Here is a 12326-nt window from a genome sequence, read left to right on the forward strand (position 1 = left end):
GGAAGGATCACGACCAGTACGCATGCGCAGATAGTGGCAGTTACTCATCTCGTGAGCGCGCACAGCAGTGGAAAGTTTCATCGTCATTTACGGCATCGCGCATCCCAGTGGAAACGCTCACCCAAGAGGACAGCGCTCTGAAAACAACACGAAGGTACGTTAGCTATTAAAACGGTTTGTTATTAGTGAAAACAGCTATTGTGTTATGATTAGGCACTGGTTTATTGCAGCTAAGTTACTCGTTTTGCTTTATAATAACAGGTGCAGTTGACGGTCACATGGCTAACGTTAAAGGTCCGCTATTTAAAGCACAAATTACGCGCGACCAGAGGCCTGATTTTTGTTTACATTTATTATAAATTGGCATATCGACTTCAAATATTTACATATTATATTCAACACATTCATCACCCGTGAACGATTATATAATATGTTGTATAAAAGGGAAATCAAATATACTGCGCGTTGTTGTTGTTGTTGTTATTGGTGATATGATATTAGCTGATAATATAGTTTGATCTATTCCGATAAGTTATATCAAATATGAGTATTTAGATGGATTTTGTAAAGCCGCGATTAGGTGTCGGAAATGGCCTCCATACAATGAGACGCACACACCCATGGAGATTCACAGACCGATACACACTAACCGTTGTCATACATACTTTTGTCTTCAGGCATGTAACGTTACAAAGATACGTTAATAAGATGATAGTTAGATAATACATTGTGTCGTCATACATTTGTGGACAAATCTGATTCTTGAGCACATTAGGAGGCAAGTCACGTTTTTTACTCCAGTGACTAACGTTATTTTGTCAGAATTGCCACATGTTGTACAGACACAAACTACGACGTCTTTACTCCCAAAAAACTATTGACCATTTCCACCGTTATTGATATGGAAATATATATATATATATATATATATATATATATATATATATTCATGTTGACCCTATTAATTAAGGGTGTCACATCGAAATCGAACGAAATTAAGACAATCTCGAACTTCGAATTAAAAAATGGAATCGTCGATGCCGCCACGCCCCCATGTCACGTCCGGTCAAAAACACGCGTGTTGAACATAGACTGGACACAGCGACCCCATAGGTTTCAACGGAGAAAAGTAAAGTAAATTGACCCTTCGCTAAGCCACGCCCGAAAACCGCCACTGGCCAATCGTGGCTTAGCAACCGTAACTAGCCGCGGGATGTCTGGCAAGCAAGTTTTAGAGCAATGGAAACATGGTTGTGCGTTTGGATTGTGCAAATCTGATACCCGGTATCCTAAAAGTTTGGACATGGTGGAATTTTTTTAACCTAAAAGCCAAGGGCAGAAATGCTGGTGTGGATCAAGCAGTGTGGGACGCGGACGCCCCATTCACAACTAAATGTCGACAGGATTAACAAAAGCACCTATTGCTTGGAAATAATAACGGTGCTTTGTTCATAATGCATTTATTTGAACATAAAATAAGAGGATTAAAGGCAAGACGGAGACATACTTTAAAATATATTTCAGCATTTTGTTAATCGACGGCCTAACGTTACCCCTGAGTAACTTGACCCCAATCCGATCACGGCTCTTAGTGTTATTAAACACAATTTATGGATAAGCTGATTGATTTATAATTATTCGATTATTTTCACATTTCACTTACTCTGCTGTGCATGAACATAGCTTATCCTCAATTTGTGTTTCCCATTTGAATGGTCAGCGTATGAGGCGCTGCTGCTTGCGCTGGGACTAAGCCTATAGGCTTTAGCTTAAATTTTGATGAAATCATTCTCTAATCAGTTGCATATTATGTCGCGGATATATCCCTCGAATGCATAGTGTAGTCCCTTTTGTCTCGCTCTCTCAGAAATTTCACCTGTTCGCCAAATAATACTAATTATCTCCTTGGGAATGTCCGACACTGGTGCATACACACTGTAGTAGACGTGCCAGGCACGAAAGCTTGTCAGGTGTAGCAACAGTAACTAAGGAGGGCGGGGCTTAGCGAAGGGTCAATTAGAAGCACTCACTTCCTGATGGCTGAGCGTACTGCGCTGGCTCAAACTGAGCTTGACGACGTAGATGTGACGTGAGCAACCTGTCTGACAGCTGTCAGTCTTCTAGTAGCTGTGCCGAGAGAAATCTGAATCATTCCCTTCCGAATCTCACAGAGACGGAGAGCGTGAGCATTAGCTGTCCATGATCTAGCAGCGGGAGCAACTTCATCACTCTCTATGGGCTTCTCCCTTGACTTTATGCCTCCACGTCCCCCCGATTGCTTGTGAGCTTCTCCGCCGGTCTATGTGCAATGGAATGCTAACAGCAGGTGATGGCTTGATAGCCAATGTTTTTTTTTTTTGTTTTTTAATTAAAAACGTTTATGACTCATATTGCTTTTATTTGTCACATTTAATTAAACTTATCTTTCAAATAAAAGGCCAATATATTTTTTTACTTATATGATGCAAAGAATATCACCCATCTATTGGGTGATGTAGGTGCTGCATTAGTTATAAAGTAGCTTTCTAATGACCTGTATAAACTACAAATGATTATTGATTATGGTCGTGGAGACTGGGGTGTAGGTCTAGCCAGAAGCTGGAACTGAAAGTTGTTTGGGGTTGTATGTTGGGACCTTGTAGGAGTGTTAACTGAGCTGTGTGTCCTGAAACCATGTTTATGTCCTGAACTAATGCCAGACATAGAGACCCTGGGGGTGTTGTCATGCCGAGTCTGGAATGTGTAAACCTCTCCAAAGTGTTCCCCGAACTGACCGCTCTAGAGCGAGTTGTGGAAGAATCATTCTTGGGGTTCCTCCATTAATCGGAAACCTCCCAGGAGATGTCCTCCTCTGAGAAAGCGGCTTCTTTAGTTCTTCGTTCTCTAGTTTCAGTTCAGGGACAGAAGTTATTTTTTCAGGAGAACTTGGCGTAAATTAACACGCAATCGCAAGGTTATGTAAGTCAATGGAGGCCAAACATGCTAAAAAGCGATTATGCATCTTGATAGCACGCCAAATTGGCATATGAATCTCACGCCATTTCATGAGATCATGAGACTTGCCTGTAGCACTGATCACAAACTTCTTTCAGCTTTTGTTCCAGTTTCCGCAGAACTGGTTCTTAGGAAAGCAATGACTCGCTCCTTCTGCCTTTTCTGAAAATTAGCTATCCGTCCAATATGTTCCAGACGAGTCTGAACGAGTTTCGCTGGATCTTTGAAAAACATATTTTCCTGAGGCTTTTTTGGACAGACTTGATCGTCACGCCAGAAATAACAGTCTGGTTGTTGTTGGACAGGAGCTGCAGGTTCGGGGAAATATGATGCCTATTGTTGTTGTTGTTTTTACCGTTGTGTTTGCGAGATGGCTTGCCATGCAGAGAAATCCCATTTTTGCGCTCCGACGTCTTATCTCCATGTCAGCTACACAGCCTGCTTTTACAGTTCTATATTTTGATATCATTAGACAATACAGATACATCATGCTTATTTAAATGATGTATACAGTTGTACATAATGTTCCATTTGAGCTAAGATTACAATTTTAACACATAATGAAAATGTGCGTTTCAGATTAATTTACAGGTTTCAATATTCATACTATGTTTACATATGACTCAGTCAAGCCCTGACATTCGGTTATTTATTTAATGAATCATAATGCGATTGTATTACTCAACGCGCTATTATTATGTTTGAGACATCAACCACTGGTCGATGACCATAATGTTTGTATAAACTGTAGGTAACAACTGGTAAAATGTACACCTAGGTCATAAAGACCGTAATGATAGTACTTGCACTTAAATATTTTCTTCTCAGCCATGTTAACAATTGTCCGTGAGCGAAATCTCTTTCAGTTACCTTCTGCAGATTATTACAAAGCTTTAAATAGTGTCTTACATGCATACATTTCTTGCTATTTAGTGAGTGTGTATTAGGGCTGCACGATTTGGGGGAAATGTTATTGCGATCATTGAGGTCAATATTGCGATTGAGATAATAATAAACAAATGGTATTATGAGTCAATTTGCTTGGTTCTCAAGGAAAATGCACACACAGATTACAGATAATGCTGAAATGTGTTGGCCTATTTCTCAACTCAAATTAGCAACAACAACAACTAATGCACAGTTTTTTCAAATAAATATAAATAACATCTTTTCATTACTGCAAACTTGTTATTGTCTCAATAGTACAGCTAAATAAAATAAATCGAACAATAAATAAGAACATTTGTATGTTCATGAAAATGAGATAATTTGAACATTCTGTCCAAACAAACAGGAACATTTAAGCAGGATGTAACATCCTTTGTATAAACTCTTTAAAAAAGGAAACTGAATATTAATGTGTGGTTCACTCAATCAAACCATTAAAACTGTGATTGGTCATTAAAAAAAAACAGTTACGTTCCTCCTGATGGTAAATCCAGGGGGAGGAGGAGCAACAATATTTTAAATAAACCAGGGCAAAAGAAGACAGGAAGTCAGATTAATGTGCAAACTGAAAAGTGTATTTATTACAATATGGGCCAAAGAAAACCAATAAAAACTACTTTCTCAGAAGAAGTCAACGAGCACACAATGGCAACAATATACTTAGCCTGTAGTAAGTAATTAAAGGAGCAAGGCACATCTCACAAACACATCTAAGTCAATGTTCAACCCACTGGTTGACTGGGCTGTCTCTGTTCTGCTGGGCTGACTGGTTGGCAGTGGTATGCTCACGGATGTTCTGATCCTGCAGTGTGAGAATCAAGCCTTCTTATCCTCCAGGCACTGAGTGTTGATTAGACACACCTGCTGCCACTCATTCATGCAAGGCTACTACCTGAGAAAGAAAAGAAAAGAGCAAAAACACACCCCAAACCAAACACATGTCCCAACAACTGGGGCCTCATGTACAAAGACTTGCGTTGAATTCATACTAAAACATTGCGTACGGACAAAGCTGTAAATCTGCGTACGCACAAAAAAACCAGATGTATGAATCTCTGCGTACGAAGGATCCCACGCATATTCTCTTTGTACATCCCAATTAACGTAAAATTGAGTGCACATGCACGAGCACAACGCCCCACCCAGTCTCCTCCCTTAATTAAATAAATTTAAATATGGTAATGAGTCCACTTTGGCAAAAAAAAGCAGTAAGAAAATGGATAAAGCAAGCGGCAAGAAACGAAACTTTACAGAAAGTGAATTGGAGGTGCTACTATCGGAGGTAGAAACGAGCAAATATATTTTATTTGGAACTTTGTCCTCCGGAATTAATAACAAACGGAAAAAATATGAGTGGGAGAGTTTGGCTGATGCCGTCAATGCGGTGGGATCTGAAAGTCGCACTGTAAATGGCCAGAAAATCATTGTGGTCCCTAAAAACTCGTTCTCTTCGGATTCTGCCATTAGCAATGTCCTCTAATAAGGCCAAAGCTGCCATTGCCATAGATTAAGGGTTGTATCAATTTCCATGCTTTTATATGTTCCTACTTAATTGCATAATTGATAGAATATTCCCATAAGGCTCGTGTGACAATATATGTCAATTGTTTTATAAATTGCAAATGAATAGCAATGATTCCCACAGGTGGTGGAGCGATAGACTTGTAGCAGTGATGCGCGGGTCAATCAATGTATAAACAACCCGCACCCGACCGACGTTTCCAACTAACCCGCCCGCAACACGGACCGCAAAAAAAGAAAAATAGAAAATATTGTACCCGACCCGCTTCCTTTTTTAAAGTAGCTAGTAAATGCTCATCGTAGCGTCATTGTGCCATAGACGTAGGAACTAGGGGTGCACATTTTTCTGAATGCATGTATGATATAGCCTAGTGTTATGTAATAAAGGCTTGATTTATTCATTTATTTCGTTTCATTTGTGTGTGTCTCTCCCCGGACTTTCCCAACAAAAATCCCCCCCCCCGCCCCCTCTCAGAAAATACATAAAACGGACATTACTGAGCTATATGCGTTTAAAAGTAGCCTATTAAAATGGCACAATGGCATTGCTCAGTTCAACGTGTTGAGAAATAGGGCATTTTGTCCCGCGTCAGTTTTTATTCAAAAGTTAATAACGCGCTCAACATTCAAAAGGTAAATAAGGATTTCCCACTTTCATCTCTGCCTGCAGACTGAGCTCGTGCGTCATCTTCACGCCAGTTATTCAGACAATAAAGTGGCCTATGTATTTCATAGACAACTGTGTCTAGTACTATATAAATTACAAAGGTTTTTGGCATCTTTATTTCAAACGACCCGACCGACCGCGACCCGAATATCATTACAAATATTTTTTGGATGACTCGTAACCGCGGGTGACCGCAGGCACCCATTCATTTTGAATCAACCCGCGCATCACTGACTTTTAGAACAATTCGTTGTGTAATGTTTGCAACTTCACTTCATTGCCTGTAAGAGTCGCCAACGGACAAAAACAATGAGAAATGTACGTACGCCAGACATGAAATAGGCGTGGAGGAACGCACATTCTCGCGTTAATTTCACTGTTAGCGTGAAAGCTGGCGTACGCAACGTTTTTGTGCGTACGCTGTGTTGATACATGAGGCCCCTGGTACTTCCAAATCCTCTTTCGGTAACACTTTATTTTACAGTGTCCTTGTTGTATATGTTACATGTACTTACCATAGTAATAACAGTAAATTATGCATAATTACATGCAACTAACCCTCAACCAAATCCTAATCCTACACTTTCCCTATAGTAAGTATATGTATTGCTTAATATTACTCCATACTTAAAGTCCCTGTAAAGGCAATTCTAAAAAAAAAATCTAAACATTATAAATGTTAGAAATGTATTGCTAAAACATATTACAAAGACTGTGAACTATGAAGTTCTGGAGTTAGGCCGTTTTTCACCATTGCTGTGTTGCAGATTTTTTTGGGCGGGGCTAAATACTGGTGCTGATATAAATTTGTTGTGTTGCTATGTGATTAAATTTTAATTAAATTTTACAAATCCTGCACAGTACTTCTCTCTGCTCATTGTTGGTTATCTTATAGCCAAAATATCACCATATAACAGAGGTAACCTTTTTTTCTGGCTACCAGTTCAGTGTCCGTCTGCTCGGCATTCATCTTCAATTGTTCACTGCGCTGCACACTGAAAAAAGTCACAACATAACCATACGCGCCACATGTGTCACTGCCTAAACTGAAACTGACTGGTCTTCTTTTTATTAGTGGTTTAGAAAATGAGCAAACAGCTCTCAGAGAGAATGGGTTGTCATGTCCACACATGCATTTATTTATTTCATAAAATCACAGCATTTTGCGTCAGACTTGACATTGTGATTGCGATATGATAAATCGTGCAGCACTAGTGTGTATATACTTACTACAAGATGTTGATATCCATCGTAGGAACAAGCCAATCCTCTTTACAAGTATGACGCAGTTTGAAATCGCTAGTTCATAGATACACTCATTTGAGATTCCATTTGAAAGCAAAAGAAAAAATTTTTTGTCATGAATAAAGTTTGGTCATAAGCATTGTTGTGTGGTCAATGAAGGCCTTGTTTCTGTTCACATTTTCTCTCCTGAATTTCTGTTATTGACTCTGTATCAAGTGCAACTTGAATATTAATAATTACATTATCAGACTATTAAGCATAACCAGCCATGTATGTAAATGTGACATACCAAAATTGACAACTTTGAAAATAATCTCTGATTCTTTTTATTGAACCTCTCTCTCTTTTTTCCACAGAGATGGGTCGTTTAACAGTACTGTTTCTCTGCCTGGCTCTTGTGGTGTCCGTTCTGGCCAAACGAGGCGGGGGCGGTAAAGGAGGATTTAGCTTGGGCAAAATTGGCTCAAACAAAGGTGGAAGCAGCACAGGAAGCAAAGGTGGCAGCAGCAAAGGTGGCAGCAGCAGCAGCAATAAAGGCACCTCACATGGGACACACTCGGCACCTGGAAACTATCCTCGCCAACCTCAAGTACCAAACCAGAATCCACCCCCCTATCCCGGTACTGGAGGCGGGTACCCTAATCAAGGAAACCCTGCCCGAGGTGGCTACCCTGCCCAAGGTGGCTACCCTGCCCAAGGTGGCTACCCTGCCCAAGGTGGTTATCCAGCGCAAGGTGGTTACCCAGCCCAAGGTGGTTACCCAGCCCAAGGGGGTTACCCTCCCCGAGGTGGCTACCCTGCCCAAGGTGGTTACCCAGCGCAAGGTGGTTATCCAGCGCAAGGTGGTTATCCAGCCCAAGGTGGTTACCCAGCCCAAGGTAGAAACCCTGCCCAAGGTGGCTACCCAGCGCAAGGTGGGTACCCAGCCCAAGGTGGTTACCCAGCACAGGGTGGCTACCCAGGGGGAGCAGGTTCCAACAGGTATCCTGGACAAGCCGGAGGAAACCCCTATCCAGCTGGAGGCTCTTATCCAGGTTATCCAGTCCGAGGAGGTTCCAGCCCTAACCAGTTTGGTGGAGGTGTTGCAGGTGCAGGGGCAGGTGGATATCCAGGAGCGGCACAGCATCCTTACTGGAACCCTAACAACAAAATCATGAGCCCAGGCTATGGGGCGGGCAGTTATGGTGGCTATGGGCAAGGGGGCAGATCACCTTTTGCCCAGTCAGTGCAGGGCATGGGAATGGCCCCTAATAGCAATTCAAGGGGGTTTGGCAAGCAGGCGATTATGGCTGCTGGGGTAGGGGCGGTGGCCGGTATGGCTCTGGGATATGGCCTCGGAAGTTTCCCTCGTCCCCGCTTCAATTTCCACAATCCACAGGAGGAATACTACTACAATAACTACATGTACAAACGTTATGGCCAAACTCCCCCCGGAAGTAACGTGAATGGAAACCCTAACTCCCAAGGCGGCAAGCCAGGTGAAGCAGGATCTATCTCTGCGGGACAAGGGAATGGTAACCCTTATGAGATCTTCCAGAATCCTCCACCAGAGTCCTATGAGAAGTACATGGATAAGTGTATTAAGAGGACTGACTTGTTTAGAGAGAAACCAGAAGAAAGACCAAGGAGATCCATTGACTTCTTTGAGGTTCAAGCAGCAGAAGTAGAAGATGATCCTAATGGCGCTCAAGAAAATGCCACAAGCAACAACAGCACTGCTGAAAGAGCCGGTACAGATGCCCCTTCAATTATAATCTCAAACCCACCCGAAATATCCAGTCAACCTGAAAAGCAGATCCAGGAAGGAGAAGCAGAAGCCAGTGATGATGACGACGACACTGTTAGCATCATGGAGATTGGCTATCCGGTACTAATTGAGCAAATGAAAGCACGACGATGTGTGGAGATGTACATGGTCTATGCGGAACAAAATGCAGAAAAACAGGTGCAGGATCGCAGTGGTGTGGATACTAAAGCCAACGGCAATAGTGCTGATTTACCTGGACCCCTTGGCCATGGAGTCATGCTACTCTTTACTAGCATTCTGTCTCTTATCTTCAGTTGCCTGTTACACTAACATTCTAGAAAAGGATAAACCCCATAAAGCCATTGAGTCAGACTGAGAAATGGACCGCTCACACCTATCAAATATAATCTGAGGAATTTGTCTTGGGTGTTGTAGAGACTTAAGACAAGGTATTCTCAAAAGACTACTTCGATAGTTACTCCACTAAATTGCAACATGAGCCACCTAACAATTTGACATGAGCCTACATTTTTTAGTAGTTTCCAAAAGTTTAAAACACAGGTAGTTTTTCTACACCATTCACCTTCCATCACTGCCTCCTTCTCGCATGTGGTACAATGAACACTAACTTCTCTTCCAAGACAGCATACTGCATGAACACTTTATCATCTCCAGTTTAAACGTTGTGCACGGCATTGGCATTTGAGTCATTGCTTTCTTCTAGCAACAGCTATTACAACAAGCCATGATTATTTTTACGACATGAAATGGTGACTTCCAGTTCTGTCCTTATGATGGCACTTCTACTTGCGTAGTTGAAATTTAAATTTGTTGTATTTTGATTTTGATTGTTTAGACTGTTAACTTACGGATTAACATTCTACTGATATTTATTTTAAAGTTAAACTAATATTAATATTTATTTTTACTTCTCCGGGCCGTTCATACAGAGCATTATTTTGCCTTCTACTCAATTGTTTCTATATAAACATGCACCACACAAACATCTTTGACCAATGAATCTTTTGCAGTAAAAACAGTTTTTTATATTGCCGTATCAAGCTGAAAGACATTAAGCTTTTAAACACTGTGTGAATGGCTCCTTACTGAATGTTTATGTAATCATAGCTGTTTGGCTTCAACTAGAAATGTACGATAATACTCCTGCGTGTCAGTTTCATTCATATCAGTTGTACTATGACAGAAACACTCATGCAGCTCATACACTGCTCACTGAGATAAAAAAGTATTTTATATCAAGTTGGATCTTTATCAGTAGCTTGGTGCTGTGGTTTCTCTGAACATTACTGTTGAACATTCAATTAGATTATCAACCCAGCTTGGCACTTGCATTTATCTAGAGCAGGGGTTCTCAACCACGTTCTTGATTACACCCCCCCACACACACACAAAAGCGCACACACATTTTGAATCTCTACTTTGTCTGACACCTATTTCAGATCTTGAAGTTCATACAAATGAGCTGATGATCTGATTTGGGTGTGTCTGATTAAGGAGACAATGCAAAATGTGCAGTGTTTTGGTGGCTGGGAATCTAGAGGGACTGTGGCAACCACTGGATAATCAGAAGGCAATGCTTATTGTTACTCAGCTGCATATGAAATGTTATGCTTTTGAGATGTTGTGAATGTTGAAAGTGTGTATAATGTGACATTCACTGGAATTAAAGTGATTAAATGCACCTTAGTTGCGTGTCTGCCTATTTTCATTTGATATTTTTAGAAAAAGTAATCTAAAAGGATCTAATAGCTTCTTTGAAAACCCTGAACAAAACTATGCCAAGTAAAATAAAAAATAACCCACTAAGAACGAGGCTAAACATTGTTTTAACATTTAGTTAGTGTTTTAACTAAAGTGTTTGTTCTGTGTCAGTTCATGATAATGTTTTGTTTACAGACATCACTTGATGTCAAATGTAGAATCTGGTCCCTGAAGCTAACCCCGTTGAGAACAAAATGTCTATTATGGTTCCAGGTAAGCTAAATCTTCACCTGTGTTCAGTGTGTTGTGATAGTTGGTCTTGGAGGAGTCCTTTTGTTGTTGTTGTTTTTCCCCCTTTGATATTTGTATAAGTGTACCTGATTTCCTCAAGTTGACATATGCACCCATTCATAAAGAGACTGGCTAACTAATTAAAAGCTTAAACGTACGGACAGTGGAAAACCATAAGCCCTGTGTGGTTATAAGACTATTAGGAGTGACAAAATCCAAATACAGGGCTAATTGTGACATGCAAAGGCATACCTATCAGAACCATTTATTTTCACCTGTGTTTTTTAGAATACAAATGAACCCTAAGGGAATCTTTAGCCCAACAGAGGATCACAGGAGATAAAAATCCCCCGTTTGGAGATCATTACTGTGTTTAATCAGGCAGATTCACACATACACAAATATAGATCACAATATGTTTTTGTTAATGATGCAATTTGAGAGCAGATAAACAATTTAGGAACATCTCTTGACAGGCTTTTCCTTCTGCAAGATGCCATTGAGATGATCGCTCAGAAGGGGTCAAAGTGCATTTTGAGTTTTTATGTAGTGTGCCGAACTGGATATATTTGGTTACTGCAACATGCCTTCTCAGCAAAGAAGGTATTAGCAATGCATGCATATAATACAAAACCACATGCCAAAAAGAGGACACTGGCAGTGAAAGAAAATTAAAGACTCAAAGATTCTCACACCTAACAAGAGATTGTGTATACGCACATTTTTCCAACTCAAATGAAAATTATCATGTGAAATCAAAGGATTAGGTGACCATTGTTGGTTCGAATTCGTTCTAAAGGTCATAATATCCATGATAAAGTATTCATGTTGTAATCTTGATCGTGAGGTCCTCGTCTTGTGATCTCATAAAACTGCATAAATGGATGACAACGTAATTTCCACATCTGGAGTTCTACAACTGGTCCACTGCGCTGCCATAATCGACTTGAATCATCCATCCATCCATTTTCCAAACCACTGGTCCAATGTGGCTACAGCACAATATCATACAGGTATAATTACTTTTTAATTGATTATAAAATTGTTTAATTAAATTTTGTACATGCTAGTTTCCATGACAGAGCTCAAGATAAATCTTTTCATCTTACTACTAGAGCTGCCAGTTTCAAATGATTATTAAAAAGCAAGTACAAACTATGCAAAAGCGGCAGCAGTTTCGGCACAGTCGGT

At 40.5% G+C, this 12326-nt stretch overlaps 1 protein-coding gene and 1 pseudogene across 2 annotated transcripts; one reads left to right on the top strand and one right to left on the bottom strand.

The window, feature by feature from the left end:
• Window positions 1–19: 19 nt before the first annotated feature.
• Window positions 20–10829, top strand: prnprs3 (prion protein, related sequence 3). The gene is made up of 2 exons (XM_079602788.1): window positions 20–154; window positions 7732–10829. The coding sequence occupies exon 2, from the start codon at window positions 7734–7736 to the stop codon at window positions 9450–9452; it is 1719 nt and encodes a 572-aa protein (XP_079458914.1). The 5' UTR covers window positions 20–154; window positions 7732–7733; the 3' UTR covers window positions 9453–10829.
• Window positions 2500–7380, bottom strand: LOC306993736 (annotated as a pseudogene). The gene is made up of 4 exons: window positions 7361–7380; window positions 7071–7125; window positions 3060–3327; window positions 2500–2902 (listed from the first exon to the last, which is right to left on the bottom strand). The product of its transcript is annotated as an uncharacterized misc_RNA (transcript).
• Window positions 10830–12326: the final 1497 nt, after the last annotated feature.

This window comes from Phoxinus phoxinus, assembly GCF_949152265.1.
Source record: "Phoxinus phoxinus genome assembly, chromosome: 25".
Classification (NCBI taxonomy): Eukaryota; Metazoa; Chordata; class Actinopteri; order Cypriniformes; family Leuciscidae; genus Phoxinus; species Phoxinus phoxinus.